The sequence below is a fragment of the Rhinoderma darwinii genome, chromosome 7 (genome assembly GCF_050947455.1).
Source record: "Rhinoderma darwinii isolate aRhiDar2 chromosome 7, aRhiDar2.hap1, whole genome shotgun sequence".
NCBI classification, from domain to species: domain Eukaryota; kingdom Metazoa; phylum Chordata; class Amphibia; order Anura; family Rhinodermatidae; genus Rhinoderma; species Rhinoderma darwinii.
Window position 1 is genome coordinate 92571281 of NC_134693.1, and position 21602 is coordinate 92592882.

Consider the following 21602-nt stretch of genomic DNA (forward strand, 5'->3'; position numbering starts at 1 on the left):
ATTGTCTGTAACATGGATATAAAAATGAACGCTATAATGGATTGTGTCCATAATAAATCTGGAGACCTTTCCATTACAGAGACGTCCCATTACTGCACAGAGCGTTAGTGTGTGGATGAACAAATGGGTTATAATCTCACTCATACCCCTCCCCCATACTATTTATCATTGCCAATCAACCCAAATCCACAGTAGCAAAGCATTGATGACTCGCCCCCTTTCTGCCTGAAAACACAAATTTGCATAAACACCACCTTTCCTAACCCGGCTTGCTGGACTGTCTCCCACAAAATGGTGTTGTTGGCAAATATACCAAAATACACAACCTGCCTATATATACTAACCTTTATCCAGTATAGTAGAAGGACTGTGATGTCTCCCATGTTACATGTAGGAAGTTGTTCTGATCATTTCCCAGGAAAACACAGCAGAGATGGCTTCTCTTTGTAGCAGGAGATGGAGTACGGTCTTGTGAGGAATATTGTGCGTCCTCTCCTGGATGTGGAGTCTGGTGGCAGCAGGCGGTGTATTAGAGTTGTGTCTGGTCTCTGAATAATGTACCAGGAGGCAGATTATGATGTCAGCAGCAGCAGTGAGACAGCATTCTGGTTGTTACATCCCTACCTGCAGCCAATCAGGTAAACTTTTATAATTTCCAAAGCAGGTATTAAAAATCCATGCAGGGATCTGATTGGTTGTTATGGCTTACAGATGACGTGATCCATTTTAAACCAATAAAAAAATCGGGCTTCAAACTAACTTTCAAAAATATATAATCGATTGGAAAATATTTTGGTTTTGTTAATTCACAGCGCAATTCAAATAAGTTCTGTGGAATAACTGTGGGGTCCATATAGTCACAACACCCACAAATAAATTCCTTGAGGTGTATAGTTTCCAAGATGGGGGTCACTTCTGGTGGGATTCCATTGCTTTGATACCTCTGGGGCTCTGCAAATGCGACATGGCACCCGAAAACCAATCCCGCAAATTCTGGACTCCAAAGAACACATAGCGCTCCTTCCATTGTGAGCCCTCCCACGGGCCCAAACGTCAGTTTATCACCCCAAATGGGGTATTGCCACACTCAGGAGAAATTGGGAAACCAATGTGGTATTTTATTCCTTGTAAAAATAAGAAATTTTGTGCAAAAACTACATATTATTGGAAAGTATTTTGGTTTTTTTTCAATTCACAGCGCAATTCAAATAAGTTCTGCAGAACAACTGTGGTGTCTAAATGGTCACGAGGGGTATAGTTTCCAAAATGGGGTCACTGAGGATTTCTACTGTTTTGGCACAAGACCTCTTGAAACCTGGATGGTGCCAAAGATATATTCTAATAAAAGAGGCCCCAAAATGCACTTGGTGCTTCTTTGCTTCTGGGGCCCGTGTTTTAGTCTACTTGCACACTAGGGCCATATGTGGGGTATTTATAAAAACTGCATATTCTGAGCAATACATATTTGGTAGTTTTTCCTCTGGTAAACCCTTCTGTGTTGCAGAAATTCAATTTTAATCCATTTTTTTTCTGTAAGAAAAATGAAATTTGCAAATTTCACCTCCACTTTGCTTTAATTCCTGTGAAACGCCTAAAGGGTTAAGAAACTTTCTAAATGTGGTTTTGAATACCTTGAGGGGGTCTAGTTTTTAAATTGGGGTGTTTTATGGGGGTTTTTAATACATAGGCCCCTCAAAGCCACATCAGAACTGAACTGGTACCTAAAAAAAAAAGGCTTTTGAAATTTTCTTGAAAATATGAGAAATTGCTGCTTATGTTCTAAGCCTTGTAACGTCCTAGAAAAATAAAAGAATGTTCAAAAAACTATGCCAACATAAAGTAGACATATGGGAAATGTTAATTAGTAAAATATTTTGTGGCTATATATGATTTTAAGTAGTTTTTCCTACCTGACCACGAGAGGAATGGGATATTAAGTGAACCTAGACGGAATTTGTGGGCAAGCGATGCATAACTAGGAAGTGTTTTTAGGTAGGTTTATTCCTAGATACTTAATGTAAGACTCAAGCCACCTAAACGGAACTAGGGTTTTAAGCTCCCTAGCATCCCGTTCACCAATAGCCACACCCAATAATTCAGACTTGGGGTATGTGCACACGACCTCTATTCAGACGTAACGGAGGCGTCTCACGCCTCGAATTAAGTCTGAAAAAATGGCTCCAATAAGTCGGCAAACATCTGCCCATTACTTTCAATGGGCTTTACGATGTACTGTCATTTTAAGCGTCACTGTCAAAAGACGGCGCGTAAAATGACAGCTCGTCAAAAGAAGTGCAGGACACTTCTAGGGCCATTTTTAGGAGCGGTTTTCTCATAGACTATTGAAAACCGCTCCAAAAACGGCCGTAAAAAACGCAGCGAAAAATGTCTGAAAATCAGGAGCGGTTTTCCCTTGAAAACAGCTCCGTATTTTCAGACGTATTTTGTTAATCGTGTGAACATACCCTTAGAGTAATAAATTTGGAAATTAGACACCCCTCCAAATAGTTAAAAAATCTGCCCGCTTGTTCCATTGGCAATGTCAAAGAGAGGGGAAAGTGTACTATTAAAGCGGATACTTGCTCTAGGGGTCGAGTAGAGGGAGAATATAGCAGAGATGAAGGGAAGGGGCAAATCAAATTTTAAAAGAGTCCCATGAAAAGACCACCGTACTCGATCAAATGCTTTTTCCGCATCTGTACTCAGAAAGGCTAATGGAATCTTCCTCGTAGAGGCATGGTGTATAATATTGATGAGTCTGGTGGTATTATGTTTTCCTTCTCTTGAGGGGACAAATCCAACTTGTTCTGGGGAGATAATCCTAGAGAGTAAGGGCTTGAGTCTATTGCCCAAAAGTTTTGACCATCACTTAAGGTCCAAGTTGAGGAGGGATATGGGGAGGTAGCTACCACATTGCCACCTGTCCTTACCCTCCTTAGGAATTAGAGAGATATGTGCCTCCAAAGCCTGAGGGGGTAAAGGAGAATCCGTCAGAAGGTCATTGCACACAGTTAAAAATTTATTAATAAGAAGGTGATGGAGCATCTTGTAATATAATGGGGAAGCCGTCTGGCCCTGGGCTCTTACTATTAGGGATAGAACGTAGGACTTGTGATAGTTCTTGATGTGTAAAGGGTGCCCGTAAAGAGTTTTTCTCCTCTAGGGTCAGAGATGGGAGATTAATAGTGTCCAGAAATTCAGTTGTGAGTAGCTCTGCGTCTTTATATTCTGGTAAGTTGCACAGAGCAGAATAAAAGGCAAGAAACTCTTTGGTTGCACTTTTAATATCCCTAACACTATTTCCAGATGCCGTTTTAATCTCCTGAAGAGCAGTCATAACTTTATAACCCCTGTCTCAGTGTGCATAGAATTTAAAGATGCTTCTCTGGTACAACTTAGCAGATCTGACATTTAATAAGGACTTCAATTTGTGTCTGAGTATCGCAAGGTCAGGTTGCTCGAGGGCTGCTCTAGAACGTTTACCTATAAGTTCTAACGCTGATATTTGGGTGAGAAGGGAGTTTAATTCTGCAGTGCGCTGCTTCTTGCATCTGGTGCCTAAAGCGATTAAATGTCCTTGTATATAAGCTTTATGCGTTTCCCAAAATTATTGGGGAAGACATACCTGGTGTCTCGTTTCGATTAAAGAACTCAGAGATAGAACTCCTGAGTTCCTCTACATGTTTCGGATTATCTAGGAGAGTTTCATTCAGGCACCACGACCATGATCTCGGGGGGAGATTGTTTTGCATATCTCAGTAACCAATCGGGGCATGATCCGATAAAGTGAAGGGGCCAATGTGTGAGGAAAGCGGAACGGGTAAATATCTGCTAGAGAGGAGCAAATAGTCCAGCCTATGGTGAGAATTATGAATATTGGAGAAGAAAGTGAAATACTTGTCATGTCCATGGCTGCGGGCCGTCAGCTCCAATCTCCCCCTGACAGCCGCAGCCACGAGTCGGCAAGCGCTGGCCTCAGCCTCCTCCGCAGGAGACACCTGCACTCACTTCCACTCCCCTCTGCCGGATCTTGTAAGGGGCAGCGCGCGCACCAGACTTTGATGAACATCAGGCCGTGAGTAACCTGGACTATAATAGGGGTCCAGCCCCCTGTTTTGATGCTTGAGCATTGTGGTTGTTTCCCTAGTTTGTCTATGCAATGGTCTCCTAGTGTGTTCCTGTTCCCTGCATTCCATACTATACTGGTCTAGTACTGTGCTAAGCCAAAGTCGTGCTGTATACCACGCCTACCTGCTGCCTAGTCCCAGCCGAGCCTGCCTTGCTGATGTCCGAGCTGCAACAGGTACCTACACGAACTATAGACATTGACCTGCGCCCTGTTAGCCAGCTGAGGTCCACAGACCCTTCATGACAATCCTACTCTACCGGATGATGTAATTTCCAAACTTCAACTAAACCTAGCTTAAAACCAGAAATGATGACCATATAATTTAAAATTGTATAAATACTTTATTAACCCCTTCCCTCTTTAGCCACTTTTGACCTTCCTGACCGAGCCTCATTTTTCAAATCTGACATGTGTCACTTTATGTGGTAATAACTCCGGAATGCTTTCACCTATCCAAGCGATTCTGAGATTGTTTTCTCGTGACACATTGGACTTTAAGTTACTGGCAAAATTTGCTCGATATGTTCAGTATTTAATTGTGAAAAACACCAAAATTTAGCGAAAAATTGCAAAAATTAGCATTTTTCTCAATTTAAATGGATCTGCTTGTAAGACAGGCCATTATACCACCCAAAATTGTTGCTAATTAAAATCACCCATATGTCTACTTTAGATTGGCATCGTTTTTTGAACATCCTTTTATTTTTCTATGACCTCACAAGGCTTAGAACTTTAGCAGCAATTTCTCAGATTTTCAAGAAAATTTCAAAAGGCCATTTTTACAGGGGCCAGTTCAGTTGTGAAGTGGCTTTGAGGGCCTTATATATTAGAAACCCCCAAAAAGTCACCCCATTTTAAAAACGTCACCCCTCAAAGTATTCAAAACAGCATTTAGAAAATGTCTTAACCCTTTACACATGTCACAGGAATTAAAGCAATGTAGAGGTGAATTTTACAAATTTCATATTTTTTTGCAGAAATAAATTTTTAGTACAATTTTTTTTACAACACAGAAGGTTTTACCAGAGAAATGCAACTCAATATTTGTTGCCCGGTTTCTGCAGTTTTAGGAAATATCCCACATGTGGCCGTAGCGTGCTACTGGACTGAAGCACCGGCCTCAGAAGCAAAGGAGCACCTGGTGGATTTTGGGGCCTTATTTTTGTTAGAATAAATTTTAGGCACCATGTCAGGTTTGAAGGGCTCTTGCGGTGCCAAAACAGTGAAAATCCCCCAAAAGTGACCCCATCTGGGAAACTACACACCTCAAGGAAATTATCTAGGGGTACAGTGAGCATTTTGACCGCACAGCTTTTTTACAGAAATTATTAGAAGTAGGCCGTGAAAATTAAAATCAACATTTCTTCAAAGAAAATGTAGGTTTAGCGATTTTTTTTCTCATTTTCACAAAGACTAAAGGAGAAAAAGCACTGTAAAATTTGTAAAGCAATTTCTCCCGAGTAAAACAATACCCCACATGTGGTAATAACCGGTTGTTTGGAGACACGGCAAGGCTGAGAAGGGAAAGAGCGCTATTTGGCTTTTGGAGCTCAAGTTTAGCAGGAATGGTTTGTGGAGGCCATGTCACATTTACAAAGCCCCTGAGGGGACAAAACAGTGGAAACCCCCCACAAGTGACCACATTTTGGAAACTACGCCCATTGAGGAAATTATCTAGGGGTATAGTGAGCGTTTTGACCCAACAGGTTTTTTGCATAAATTATTGGAAATAGGCCCTGGAAATGACAATCTAAATTTTTTCAAAGAAAATGTAGGTTTAGCTAATTTTTTCTCATTTCCACAAAGACTGAAGGAGAAAAAGCAACGTAAAATTTGTAAACCACTCTCTCCCGAGTAAAACAATGCCCCACATGTGGTAATAAACGGTTGTTTGGAGACACGGCAGGGCTGAGAAGGGAAAGAGCGTTATTTGGCTTTTGGAGCTCAAGTTTAGCAGGAATGGTTTGCGGAGGCCAGGTCACATTTACGAAGTCCCTGAGGAGACAAAACAGTGGAAACCCCCCACAAGTGACCCCATTTTGGAGACTACACCCATTGAGGAAATTATCTAGGGGTATAGTGAGCTCTTTGACCCCACAGGTTTTTTGCAGAAATTATTGGAAGTAGGCCCTGAAAATAAAAATCAACATTTTTTTCAAAGAAAATGTAGGTTTAGCTTATTTTTACTCATTTCCACAAGGACTGAAGGAGAAAAAGCACCACAAAATTTGTAAAGCTATTTCTCCCGAGTAAAACAATACCCCACATGTGGTAATAAACGGCTGTTTGGAGACACGGCTTGGCTTAGAAGGGAGAGAGCGCTATTTAGCTTTTCGAGATCACATTGAGCAGGAATGGTTTGCGGCGGCCATGTCACATTTGCAAAGCCCCTGAGGGGAAAAAACAATGAAAACGCCCAAAAAGTGACACCATTTAGGAAACTACACCTCTTGAGGAATTCATCTAGGGGCGTAGTGAGCATTTTGACCCCACAGATGTTTCATAGAATTTATTAGAATTGGGCAGTGAAAATAAAAACAATCCTTTTTCTTCAATAAGACGTAGCTTTAGCGCAAATTTTTTCATTTTCGCAACAAATAAAGGAAAAAAAGAACCCAACATTTGTAAAGCAATTTCTACCGAGTACGGCAATACCCCATATGTGGTCATAAACTGCTGTTTGGGCACACGGCAGGGCTCAGAAGGGAAGGACCGCCATTTGGAGTGCAGATGTTTCTGGATTGGTTTCTGGGCGCCTGTGGGCCCAAAACAGTGGAAACCCCCCAGAAGTGACCCCATTTTGGAAACTACACCCCTCAATGCATTTACCTACGGGTGTAGTGAGCATGTTAACCCTGCAGGTGTTTTGTAGAAATTAGTGTGAACTCGATGTTGCAGAGTGAAAATGGGATTTTTTCCACAGATATGTGGACAATATGTGGTGCCCAGCTTGTGCCACCATAACGAGACAGCTCTCTAATTATTATGCTGGGTTTCCTGGTTTTAGAAACACCCTACATGTGGCCCTAATCTCTTGCCTGGACAGTCGACCAGGCTCAGGAGTGAAAGCGTAACATGTAAAATTGAGGCCTAATTTGGCGATTTACAAAGTATTGGTTCACAACTGCAGAGGCTCAGATGTGAAATAATAAAAATAAACCCCTGGGAAGTGACCCCACTATGGAAACTGCACCCCTCAAGGCATTTATTAAGGGGTGTAGTGAGCATTTTCACCCCACAGATCTTTTCCATAAATGAATGCGCTGTGGATGGTGCAAATTAAAAATTTATATTTTTCCCTAGATATGCCATTCAGTGGCAAATATGTCGTGCCCAGCTTATGCCACTGGAGACACACACCCCAAAAATTGCTAAAAGGGTTCTCCCGGGTATGACGGTGCCATATATGTGGAAGGAAACTGCTGTTTGGGCACGCTGTAGGGTTCAGATGGGAGGAAATGCCATTTGGCTTTTGGAGCGTGGATTTTGCTTGGTAGTACCGTATTTTCCGGACTATAAGGCGCACCGGATTATAAGGCGCACTTTCTATGAGCGCCTTATAAGCAATCATGTTTCATATATAAGGCGCACTGGATTATAAGGCGCAGCACATTACCGTTAAATAAACCATTGCTCAGACTGCAAGTCAAAATTTATTACACTTTTTAACAATAACTTGCAACTGGTTCAGCTGTAATTGCAAATCAAAACGTTTAGGGTATGTGCACACACACTAATTACGTCCGTAATTGACGGACGTATTTCGGCCGCAAGTCCCGGACCGAACACAGTGCAAGGAGCCGGGCTCCTAGCATCATACTTATGTACGACGCTAGGAGTCCCTGCCTTGCTGCAGGACAACTGTCCCGTAGTATAATCATGTTTACAGTACGGGACAGTTGTCCTGCAGCGAGGCAGGGACTTCTAGCATCGTACATAAGTATGATGCTAGGAGCCCGGCTCCTTGCACTGTTCGGTCCGGGACTTGCGGCCGAAATACGTCCGTCAATTACGGACGTAATTAGTGTGTGTGCACATACCCTTACCGTACTTTTTCGGTTCATTCCTAGGCGCACGGGGGGGAGGAGCATGGTGTGTGCTGTGGTATGCCGCCGCCGACCCCTGCCGCCCACGATAGAGGTAAAGGATCCTGTATGAACCCCTCTCTTTACTGTCGGGTTCATATATAAGGCGCACCGGATTATAAGGCGCACTTTCTATTTCTGAGAAATTCTCAGCATTTTATGTGCGCCTTATAGTCCGGAAAATACGGTAGTTTTGTTTGGAGTCTTACTGGTGTTTCCGTTTATAATGTAGGGCATATGTAAGCCGGGCGGAGTATATAAGGGGCATAGTCAGGTGGTATAATAACGGGGTAAAAAAAAACAATAAAATAATCCATAGATGTGTGTTACGCTGTGAAGCAATCCTTTCCGCACAGGCCGGTGTCGCACTGATAAATGGTGTCATTTCTTATCCCCCTTTTGGTCCACACTCCGCACCTTTGTAGTTTGTGGAATTTTGCTGGGAAAGTGTTGTCCTGGTATAATACGGGCACCGTCGCTTCCAGCGGATATGTTTGGGCCCTCCCCTTCCTGGTTCCCTAATTTTAGGTCCTTGAAAAATCGCCTCTTCAAACAGAAGAAATGTTCCCCTCGGGCACAACTGCATATTTTTTTATTTCCTGACTCATTGGAGCCATAACTAATTTTATTTTTCATAGACGTAGCGGTATGAGGGCTGGTTTGTTGCGGGACGAGCTGTAGTTATTATTGGTACCATTTTGGGGTACATGCGACTTTTTGATCACCTTTTATCCTATTTTTTGGGATGCCAGGTAAACAAAAAAACGCAATTCTGGCACAGCTTTTTTCATTATTTTTTTATACAGCGTTCACCTTGCGTTATAAATTACATGTTAACTTTATTCTGCGGGTCAGTACGATTCCGGCGATACCTAATTTATACCACTTTTTCATGTTTTACAACTTTTTGCACAATAAAATTACTTTTGTAAAAAGAATGTATTTTTTCTGTCGCCAAGTTGTGAGAACCATAACTTTTTAATTTTTTGTCGACGGAGGTGTATGAGAGCTTGTTTTTTGCGGGACGAGCTATAGTTTTTATAGGTACCATTTTTGGATACGTGCGACTTTTTGATCACTTTTTATTCTAATATTTGTAGGGCAAAGTGACCAAAAAACAGAAACTCTGGTAACGTTTTTTACGTTTTTTTTTACGCTGTTCACCGCGTGCAATAAATAATATAATATTTTGATACCTCCGGTCGTTACGGTCGTGGCGATACCAAATACATATGGTTTATTATTATTTTTCAATAATAAAGGACTTGATAAGAGTAAAAGGGGGATTGTGTTTTATTTGATACTTGAAACTTTTACTGTTTTCAAACTTTTATTTTGTGCACTTTTTTTTACACTTTTTTATACTTTTTTTACACTTTTTCTCAAGTCCCACTAGGGGACTTGAAGGTCCAACGGTCAGATTTTTTTTTTTCTAATACATTGCACTACCTATGTAGTGCAATGTATTAGATCTGTCAGTCATTCACTGACAGCAAGCCGATTAGGCTTCGCCTCCCGGCGGGGCCTAAATCGGCTTCCGTAATGGCAGAGCAGGAGACCATTGTGTCTCCTGTTGCCATAACAGCAGTCGCCAGTCCTGAATGCCTGTCAGGGCTGGCGATCTGCTAGTAACCGCTACGATGCAGCAATCGCTTTCGATTGCTGCATCGAAGGGGTTAATGGCAGGGATCGGAGCTAGCTCCGGTTCCTGCCGTTACAGGTGGATGTCAGCGGTACAGTACAGCTGACTTCCACCGCTGATGACGCCGGATCAGCTCCTGACCCGGCGCCATCTTGCCGGCAGCTACGGAAGCCGATCAGGCTCCGCCGCTGGGCGGATCTTGACCGGCTTCGGTGCTAGGCAGACCGGGAGGCCAGTATTAGGCCTCTGGTTGCCATTGCAGCCACCGGAACCCCGGCAATTTCATTACTGGGGTTCCGATGAGCTGCAAACACCTTAAGTGCAGCGATCGCGTTTGAGCGCTGCACTTAAGGGGTTAATGGCGGGGATCGAAGCTAATTTCGGTCCCCGCCGTTACAGCCGGATGTCAGCTGTAAGATACAGCTGAGATCCGGTGATGATGGCACCGGCTCAGCTTCTGAGCCGGTCCCAAACATTTGGCGTACATGTACGGCAAGATGCGGGAAGTCAGTACTTTCCATGACGTACATGTACGGCAAATGTCGGGAAGGGGTTAAATTCTCATGTTAAAAATTAAATGTTTACATATCATGAAAATAAACATTTACTACAGAATATATCAAAGAACAATAATATCAAGAATTGGCAACGCTTTTTATATTGTACTGGACTAAGAAAATCATGTATGATAATATCTATATAGCATGTGACAGGCTTTATAGTGATAGCATAGGTCTATGTCAGAATGCTAGAAAGTTTAAGGAGTTACTCAACGCTGAACAACCAACCATGTGTTTTACTTATGAAAAAGCAGAGTCCCTGCATATATAAAGAAAGGAACACTCAGGGATGAATATATCACTATTACAATAGTATGTCCTCATACATTGTACATAGTCTGCTGTTTAAATGTTTTTTATATAAGTATAACAATATCCATATGAAATAACTTACTTATCCTTAGATGATATTAGTTTTAAGCGTGTGCTGCGCCTCGACGCGCGTTTCCCTTAGTAATCCTCAGGAGGCGTGCCACTTCTAAAATGTATCCTTCAACATATAGAGGTTAATAATAGGCTCTTTTTATCTGTCTTTCTCCCTTGTTTCAGGCTTATATACATATTTTATTCAATACTATATACATATTCTATCTCTATATATTTTCTATATAAAATTATCCTACATTGCTTTTTCTATTAGGGACGTTAGATGTCACATCTAGCCTTGTTATACATTATTTATTATTAGGTACACTGACATCCATCCAGCCCTGTGACCACGATCGATTATACACAACCCCTATGCTAATTAGCCATGTGCTAGACTCTGCACATACACAGCATTCAGCTCGGTGACCACTTCAGCTCACCACGACTTCCAGCCTCCCCCTCTCTCTCTGCATACAAACAGAGCCTAATTAGCCATGTGCCTAGACTCTGCACATACACAACATTCAGCTCCAAAGCGGTGACCACTTCTGGTTCACCGCAACTTCCGGCCTCCCTCCCGGTCACACTCTCTGCATACACACGGAGCAACTTCCGGCACCCCTACTACGCACTGACGTTGATACTTACGTCAGTGCATCCGATGTGACCTATTACACCGCTCATTGCGGTGTATATAAGTGGGAGGATTCTGCCATACTGACAGCGCCTCCACATGCGGCAAGCTGCCATACACTAAGCGCCATTACGCAGGACCCAGGATATTACAGGTACTTCATTCTTTTAGAAGCATTTAGAAGTGTTGTTTGTTCTGTTATTTGCATATCACCATATTATCCTGTTATACCGGTTATACCTCATCTACACTGTATTATATTGCATTATATGAAATTAGGTATATTTAATATACAGATATACAGCTACTACTCATATATATATATATATATATATATATATATATATATATATATATATATGACAGGGGACAGGACAGGTTTATTATCACTCATACATAGTGAGCTTAGATGCAATGATCGTTATCACCACATGAGGGCACCCTTTTTGGTCATCTTATTCTAATATGTAACAATTTGCCTTGACAAATAACATCAGACAATACCTATTTACAGTAGGAATAATCTCCATTTTTTATTTGTATGTTTCTAGATCGGTTATATATTACCGATTATTGTAAATAATTTTCTGATATCATCCATGTAGTGACTACATGATCTGTATATACCACCTATTAGTGATATCCTTTCTATCTCGTATATGCTTATAGACATAACGTTATGTTTCCAGTCTAATATATTTTGATTTATTGATTTATTTATTTTATTAAAGCCTGATGAAGGTCAGAGACATGACCGAAACGTCGCACTTATACTGGCATAATTACGAATATTAAAAATCTATCTTTGGATAACGACTTCTGGTGTGCATTGTACCTTTTCTTGTTTCCAAAATCGGGTCACTTCTGGTGGATTTCCATTGCTTTGATACCTCTGGGGCTCTGCAAATGCGACATGGCACCCGAAAACCAATCCAGCAAAATCTGGACTCCAAAGAACACATAGCGCTCCTTCCCTTCTGAGCCTTCCCATGGGCTCAAATGGCTGTTTATCTCCACAAATGGGGTATTGCCGCACTCGGAACAAATTTGGCAACAAAATGGGTGTTTTATGCCTTGTGAAAATAAGAAATTTTTAGCCACAACTACATATTGGAAAAAAAAAATAAAAATGTAATTCACAGCCCAATTCAATTAAGTTCTGTGAAAAAAACTGTGGGGTCTAAATGGTCACAACACCCATAAATGAATTCCTTGAGGGGTGCAGTTTCAAAAACGTAGTCACTTTTGGAAGATTTCTACTGTTTTGGCACCACAAGACCTCTTCTAACCTGGCCTGGTGCCTAAAATATATTCTAATAAAAAAAGGGGTGCCAAAATGCACTAGGTGCTTCTTTGCTTCTGAGGCCTGTGTTTTAGTCCACTAGCACGCTGGAGCTACATGTGGGACATTTCTGAAAACGTCAGAATCTGGCCAATACATATTTAGTAGTATTTCCCTGGTAAAAACCTTGTGTTACAAAAAAAAAAAATGGATTAAAATTGAATTTCTCCAAGAAAAATGAAATTTGAAAATTTCACCTCCACTTTAAAAACGGTCGAAAATGCCTCCCCATTGATTTCAATGGGAGGCGGAGGAGTTTTTTTCCCGCGAGCGGAAAAACCCTCTCACGGGAAAAATAAGTGACGCCCTATTTTCGGGCGCTTACGTCTCTGACCACCCATTGACATCAATGGGTGGCAGAGAAAGCGTATTTCGCTGCGTTTTTGCCCGCGGCGCTCAATGGCCGCGGGCGAAAAACGAGGCAAACGACGTGCAGGCAGATCAAAATCTGCAAAAAAACTCTGTGTGAACATACCCTTACACCTCCAGATCAACACAGCACAAACTGGAAATCGCAGCTTCTAAGGCTCTGTTCACACATGTACTAAGAGCCTCACTCATAGGTTCAGTCAGCGTTATAGTTACTTTAACCCAAGAATGACGGAAAACAAAAGTCATAACCCAGGGAGACCCTATTATAAGTCAATGAGGTCCGTCGGTCACCATGTGGATCCACTGTACAACGCATCTGGATACAGCGTGATGGCTTTATTTATAAACGGAAGCCATGATACTAGAGTGGACAGACTAAGTCACAATAATCCAGACTTCACAGTATATATTTGTGACAGTTTACCAATGTTTTGTATACATAAAGCAGTTTTTATTAGGCCCTGTACAGGATTAGCAAATATTCTGGATTATTGTGCAGGCTCTGTTACCATTACATTTTTGGCCTATGTTTAGTGCATATGTCAGGAAAGCTCCCATCGTACAAGCTAAACTTATCCATAGGGCTTCATTGTCAGACAGAGGTCAAAAGAGTGTATTTTTGGCCTCTGTCCCGCAGACTACACTATTCCAACTGTCAGAGTGCATTAAAAAATAGTATGAGTTAAAGGGGTGTTCCCATCTTGACAAATATACCTATAAAGATTAACAACATAAAATTAGGCATTTTTGTAAATACCTTCTTTTTTGTAAATGCTGTACTTTGCCAGATATCCTGGCTCCATCTTACTGACAGCCCCTCTTTGTTTATTGCTCGTTGCCTAGGGATCCGGCCACCACTGCTTTCCTCTAGCGGTGGCTGCGCCGGCGCTGTTCTACCTCTTTATTTTGCAGTGAGGGTGGCCGGGATCTCGGAAACGACATATGATGCATGCATCATATGTCCTAGGGGGAGCTACACTGGGGGAGTCACTTGTTGGGAAGGATCTGGGTGTACTTGTAAATCATAAACTAAATAACAGCATGCAATGTCAATCAGCTGCTTCAAGGGCCAGCAAGATATTGTCGTGTATTAAAAGAGGCATGGACTCACGGGACAGGGATGTAATATTACCACTTTACAAAGCATTAGTGAGGCCTCATCTGGAATATGCAGTTCAGTTCTGGGCTCCAGTTCATAGAAAGGATGCCCTGGAGTTAGAAAAAATACAAAGAAGAGCAACGAAGCTAATAAGGGGCATGTGGAACCTAAGTTATGAGGAAAGATTAAAAGAACTAAACCTATTTAGCCTTGAAAAAAGACGACTAAGGGGGGACATGATTAACTTATATAAATATATGAATGGTACATACAAAAAATATGGTGTTCCATGTAAAACCCCCTCAAAAAACAAGGGGGCACTCCCTCTGTCTGGAAAAAAAAAAGGTTCAACCTGCAGAGGTGACAAGCCTTCTTTACTGTGAGAACTGTGAATCTATGGAATAGCCTACAGCAGGAGCTGGTCACAGTAGGGACAGTAGATGGCTTTAAAAAAGGCTTAGATAATTTCCTAGAATAAAAAAATATTAGCTCCTATGTGTAGAAATTTTTTACTTCCCCTTTCCCATCCCTTGGTTGAACATGTGTCTTTTTTCAACCATACAAACTATGTAATAAACTATGTAACTTACTATGATGGGAAAATTCTTTTAAAATTAAGCTTTTCAAAGAAAATAAAAATGGTATAAATAAGTACAGCCGAGTATAATGGATAAAGTCACAACAACTTCCTAATACTTTACTTTCTAAAGGATAAAGACTGTGCAGGTTCAACTTACCATGTACAATGGCTAATGCTAAGATACCACCGGTGCTGGTGCCAGAAAACCAATCAAAGAGCTCTCTTATGGGATGGCCTGCTATTTTCTCTATGGCAATAAGCAGCTGAATAAGAACCAGTCCACGAATTCCACCACCATCCAAGCACAGAAGACGATCCCGCCTGCAGGTACAAATGTATTTTAACCTTTTGTCTTTTTTGTAACTCTTTTCAGTACATAGAATTTTCTTAGAAGGCTTGCGATGTCCTCTGGGTGATTCGAAGTCCCCCAGAAACTAAGAATGCCCTCTGAGAACAAAGTATATGAAAACTAAAAAATGTGGCCTCCCAAATATTAGTTCATTGTCACTTAGGTAGCACATTTATGATAAACCCAGACATCTGGTCATAGTCCTGTGGATATTATATTATGTACCAAGTTCTCTATGTATGTATATCTAATGTTTTCATTATCACAGACACAGATATTTGGACAAGTAACACCTGGCTGTCACTGACCGATATGGGTATGGAAAGAGATTGGCCGAAACCTAAAATTTTGCTAAATGCAGCCATTATAGCAAAGTTGCAAGAACCACAAAGGAACCCATCATAGTTGTGGGTTGTTCTGGATATGACTGTTACGGCTCATGAACATGGAGTAGAGTCCCATAGAAGTCTAAATACGCCATCTCCGTATGCCTCAGACATTATACGGGGGAACACAGAGGTTTTTTCCTGACGGACTCCATATGAATCCAAAAGATGCCTTATTACAGTCGGGTAACAGAGGTAAGTGGCGCTCATACAATTAACGGAATAGTGTGCTGTGTGTCATCTGAAGTGTCACTCACCTCCTAAGGCCGTCTCCTGTAAAGTCCACACAGTCTTGTGACCCCAGTATACTGCTTAAAGCGGTGGAAACATATATCAAGTCCTGGAAACCTAGGTAACAACTACAAGTTAATTTTAGTGCTGCAATAGAAAATCCAAACATTGGAAGAAAATCCCACAGAAAGCAAAGAAAATAAGCCAGTGAGCAAAGAAGACTTTCACCAAGTGAATAAAGAAAAGATTGAAAAATGACAAAAAGCCAACAGAAAAACATAACTGAAGCCCATTTCTGGCGATGAATCTATTCTATGACTGCTTCAGAAAGATTTTTTCTAGTAGCGGGATCCTGACAGTAGGGGACATTACACATGAGCTTTAATGAGATCCACATGGATAATGTTAGGAAACGTCCGTCCCTTTAAAATTACCATGACTACTAGTCTAGCTTCTGGGCGGTCATGGTTTTAGTTGTCGAGCTTATTCCACTTCTCTGTCTTTCTTCCTATCAGATTGAAGGGTGGAGTATTTAAATCTGGGTTGGTTTTGTTGTCTTTGCTTTTGATTTTCCTTGTCTCCATGTTTTTGATCAAGCTACTGACTATACCCTGTACCTTTGACTATTTGTACTTTTGGGAACTGGACCTCGGCTTGTCTCTGGATTACCCTTTGCTTACGGATTTGGACCTTCTGCTCCCGGCTGGTGTTGACCCCTGATATCCACTAGCTTTGTGATTTGGACTCTGTTTATCCTCGGGGTGTCTTGTTATCTGCTCTGGTATTGCCTGCATTGTACCTCTTATCCAACGACGAACTCTGTTAAAACAACCTGGGTTCTATGGTGCAAAGTCCAACCTGCCTTGTGGTGGGCTCTGGCGAAAACCATAGGGTAGCCTTAGATTCTGATTCTTGATCAGAGTTGTGACGGATTTGGGGTTGCAGATTTATTTGCACGCTCATTCGTGACAGCCTCATGAAGCCTTTGGGGAATCGTTCACCTAGCAATTCCGTAAACTTCCTCCTTGGGAATTGCTCAACTGGTGATTCCATAACAGATAATACATATGAGATATCTAAATTTGTCATATACATACAAAGACCTAGGCAATTGATTTTTAAAAAGGAAGCTTACAAAGAAGAAAGACTGTATTAAAAGAGAAGGGATTCCCACTTAAAATAAAAAAGGAGCAGCAAAAGTTTATAAAGGAAGTTTGCAAAAAGGATAAGGAGTAGGTGGATATACATCCACTTGGTTCAAATTACCATTTGTGGGAACTTGAAAACTGTAATGTTAAATCATTTCTATGTATCTATGTTAAAAATATCAGAAATAAAGAATAGGTCCTGTGAAAAATAACGTTTTGAGTTCCCACTAATGGTATGAATGTAGAAGGGAAGATCTGTGCAGGAGACAGGCTTGTTACCTATGCTGCTAATTCTGTCCATGGGGGGCGCTGTTGTGGGGAATGATGCAGCAGGAGGAATCTGGGTGTCAGGGGGAAAACAGCGCTTTGCTCCTACGTTACAAAGCATGTCGAGTAGCACCTTGCGATTGGATCCTTAAAAGGGGGAGGGGAAGAAAAACATCACATATGGATGGATTCAACTTTTTAAAATGGTAGTGGGAAACATGACCTATCATAGATGCAACTGAAGTGGATGATGGAAAGGAAATAAAATATGTTAACAAACATGAATAACATAGTAATACATTGAATGAAATCGAGCAACCGGTCTAAATAGAAAGATTCTAGCACAGATGCTCTGTATAACAAAGAAAATGCATAAAAATGTATATGTATGAATAATAAATAACAAATGGATGAAGCTTATTCACTGCCAGTTAAAGGTATTTAAGTTTAGATTGACACCAGAGGACAACTCAAAATGTCAGTTTAAAAAGTAAAAATATCGTTAGCAAGATTGGTTTTGGCGAAAGCTAGGCAATAACCAATAAAAGGGAATTAGAAATCACATAAGAGATGTAACACAGCTTTCCACTACACATATATGGCAAATCTGCTTATACACACAGTAAAATGGGAGTGGAGTGTGCATTACTGCATGGCTGGGCTGTTTTGGCATCAAGGAGTCTATAGGTGTTTTGATTGATGGCTACCCAACTTTCCAAGGACAACTCAATAATTTATATATTTTTCTTAAATTATAGGGAAATGCTCCTTAACCCCTTCCCAACCTGTGACACACTATTACGTTACAGGAACTATGCGTTATGGCATGTCACAGTGATGACGTAGGCACAGGAGTTATGCCAGCGCCATCACTTGCGTGTACCAGCTGTATTATACAGCCAACACCACACTCTAATGGCACGAGATCGGCGATAACTTTGATCCTTGCTGTTTGACCCCTTAGATGCCGTGGTCAATGCTGACTGCGATATCTAAGAGGAAACTCGCTCCCTCTGTCTTTCCACTGTCACCCCAGCAACACTATCGTCAGGACCCACTATGCTTGCTGTCAGTGAGTAGCCGACAGCTCTAATACACTGCACTATGCATGTAGTGCAGTGTATTAGAATTGCGATCAGGGCCTCCTGCCCTCAAGTCCCCTAGTGGGACAAAGTAATAAAGCAAAAAAAAAAAAGTTACAAAAAGTTGTGGAAAAATAAGAAAATAAAAGTTTTAAAAGTATTAAAAAGTAAAAATCCCTCTTTTTCCGTTATCAGTCCTTTATTATTAATAAAAATAAACAAATAAACTATACATAATTGGTATTGCTGCGTCCGTAACGGCCTGAACTATCAAATTATTTTGTTATTTATCCCGCTTGATGAACACCATAAAATAAAATAATAATAAACCATACCAGAATCACAATTGTTTGGTCACCTCACCTCCCAAAAAATGGAATAAAAAGAGATCAAAACGTTGCATGTACCTAAAAAATGGTTCGTTACGCAAAAAAGTCATCACACGGCTTTCTTGATGGAAAAATAAAAAAGTTATGGCTCTTAGAATAGGGTAACATAAAAAGTAAATGATTTTTACAAAAAGTATTTTATTGTGCAAATGCCATAAGACATAAAAAAACTATAAACATATGGTATCACCATAATTGTATCGCCCCGCAGAATAAAGTAAATGTCATTTATAGCGCACTGTGAACGCTGTAAAAAAATAATAGAATAAAAATCGATAGTAGAATTGATGTTTTTTAGTCGCCACGCCTCTTAAAAATAGAATAAAACTGATCAAAAAGCTGCATGCACCCCAAGAAAACTAAAATTAATTCCTCAAGGTGTCTAGTTTCCAAAATAGGGTCACTTTTGGGGGGTTTCCACTGTTTTGGCACCACAAGACCTCTTCAAACCGGACATGGTGCCTAATAAAAAGGAGGCCTCAAAATCCTCTAGGTGCACCTTTGCTTCGGAGGCCGGTGCTTCAGTCCATTACCGCACTCGGGCCACATGTAGGCTATTTCTCAAAACTGCAGAATCTGGGCAATAAGTATTGAGTTGCGTTTCTCTGGTAAAACCTTCTGTTTTACAGAACAAAAAGGGAAATAAAAAGGATTTTCTGACAAAAAAAAATAACTATGTAAATTTCACCTCTACTTTGCTCTAAATTAATGTGAAACACCTAAAGGGTTAATAAACTTTCTATATGCTGTTCTGAATACTTTGAGGGGTCTAGTTTCTAAAATGGGGTGTTTTATAGGGGTTTCTAATATATAGGCTCCTCAAAGCAACTTCAGAACTAAACTGGAACCTAAAAAAAAATAAAAATGAGGCAATACTTTGCTTCTTACATTATACTGATAATAAGCAGTGCCTACCCCGAGATGACCCCAGTTTTGACCGTTTGTATAAAACGGAGACCCCTATTAGACCATTTCAGTGCCCGGATTTCCCAAGCATTCACCACCGAGAATTCTATTTCTATTGAGTCCTTGGTACATTTTAGAGGGAGGCTTCAATTCCGCCAGTACCTGCCGAGTAAGAGGGCAAGGTAAGGCGTGAAGATGTATAAGCTGTGCGAGAGTGCATCAGGGTATACTTACAAATTTAGGATATATGAAGGGAAGGACACCAGTATTCAGCCCACAGAATGCCCCACCCTTACTGGGAGTTAATGCAAAAATTGTGTGGGATTTTGTGCACCCACTGCTGGACCAGGGTTACCACCCCTACCTGGATAATTTTAACACCAGCGTCCCACTCTTCAAGTGCCTCGCTTCCAGAAGTACTGCGGCATGGGGCACTGCTAGAAGAAATCTGAGAGGCCTCCCTAAGACTCTGCTTGGGCAAACACTCAGAAGGGGTGAGAGCAGGGCACATTCTAGCAGCAACATATTGGGTGTCAAGTACAAGGACAAGAGAGATGTCCTTGTATTGACAACAATACATGGCCACACCAGTACCAATGTACCAGGACGTGGTACCAGTACAAAGACCCCCAAACCAGACTGCGTCCTGGACTACAATAGGTACATAGGAGGGGTGGACAAGTCAGATCAAGTCCTGAAGCCCTACAGCGCCATGCGGTGTGGTATAAGAAGCTGGCCATGCACATGATACAGATGGCATTGTTCAATGCGTACGTGCTACGTCGATGTACAAGCCAGAGGGGAACTTTCCTGGAATTTCAAGAGGTGGTTATCAAGAACCTAATCTTTAGGGACCAAGAAGGGGGGCACCAAGTACTTCTGGAAGTGAGGCCACACGCATCCTACCAGGGCAACACTTTGCAGGAGATGTTCCCAAAACTGGCAAGAAAGAAAAAAGGTCAAAAGAGGTGCAAAGTCTGCTATAAGAGGGGGATAAGGAAGGACACAATATATCAATCTGACACGTGTCCCGAAAAACCAGGGCTCTGTATGAAAGTGTTTTAAAATTTATCATACATCCCTTGATTTTTAATCTACCCCGGTTTTACTTACACTGATGCACCCGCACAGCTTATCCCCCTCATCTTTCCCTTCTGAGCCCTGCTGAGTGCCTAGGCAGCCCTTAACAGCCACATTGAGGGTATTGCCATGCCCGGGAGAACTCACATTACAGTTTATGGCGTGTATGTCTCCGGTCAAAATGCTCACTACAACTCTAGATGAATGCCTTAAGGGGTGTATAGTTTTTAAAACTGGTCACTTCTCGGTTGTTTCAACTGTACTGGTACCTCAGGGGATTCTGCATACATGACTTCGCACCAGAAAATTCCCAGTAGGCCAAATAGTGGTCCTTTCCTTCTGAGCCGTCCCATTGTCCCAAACGGCAGTTTATCACCACAAATGGGGTATTGCCGAACTCAGGACAAATTGGGCAACAGAATGGGGTATTTTATTCCTTGGGAAAATTAGACGTTTTGAGCCAAAACTACATCTTATTTTTACTTTTTACTTTTTTTTAATTCACAGCCCAATTCAAATAAATTCTGTGAAAAAACTATGGGGTCTAAATGGTCACAACACCCATAAATGAATTCCTTGAGGGTTGTAGTTTCCAAAATGGGGTCACTTCTGGTGGGTTTCCATTGCTTTGATACCTCTGGGCCTCTGCAAATGTGACATGGCACCCGAAAACCAATCCAGCAAAATCTGGACTCCAAAGAACAAATAGCACTCCTTTCCTTCTTTAACCCTTCCATGGGCCCAAACGGCAGTTTATCGCCACAAATGGGGTATTGCCACACTCAGGAAAAATTGGGAAACAAAATGGGGTATTTTGTTTCCTGTAAAAATAAGAAATTTTGATGAAAAATTACATCTTAGTGGAAAAAAAAAATCATTTTTTTAAATTTCACAGCCCAATTCAAATACGTGCTGTGTAAAAACTGTGGGGTCAAAATGGTAAAACAACAAC

At 41.2% G+C, this 21602-nt stretch overlaps 1 protein-coding gene across 4 annotated transcripts in view; it reads right to left on the minus strand.

Annotated features, from left to right (window-relative positions):
- Positions 1–21602, minus strand: part of PLA2G6 (phospholipase A2 group VI) — a 168279-nt gene that overhangs the window by 41452 nt on the left and 105225 nt on the right. For 2 of the 4 annotated variants that reach the window (XM_075833682.1, XM_075833681.1), the window contains exons 9-11: positions 17206–17340; positions 15805–15895; positions 14970–15133 (exon numbers count right to left, since the gene is read on the minus strand). In XM_075833682.1, coding sequence (XP_075689797.1) covers positions 14970–15133; positions 15805–15895; positions 17206–17340 — 390 coding nt within the window. The remainder of the gene's footprint in view (positions 1–14969; positions 15134–15804; positions 15896–17205; positions 17341–21602) is intronic. The other 2 variants (XM_075833685.1, XM_075833683.1) reach the window with 1 other exon arrangement.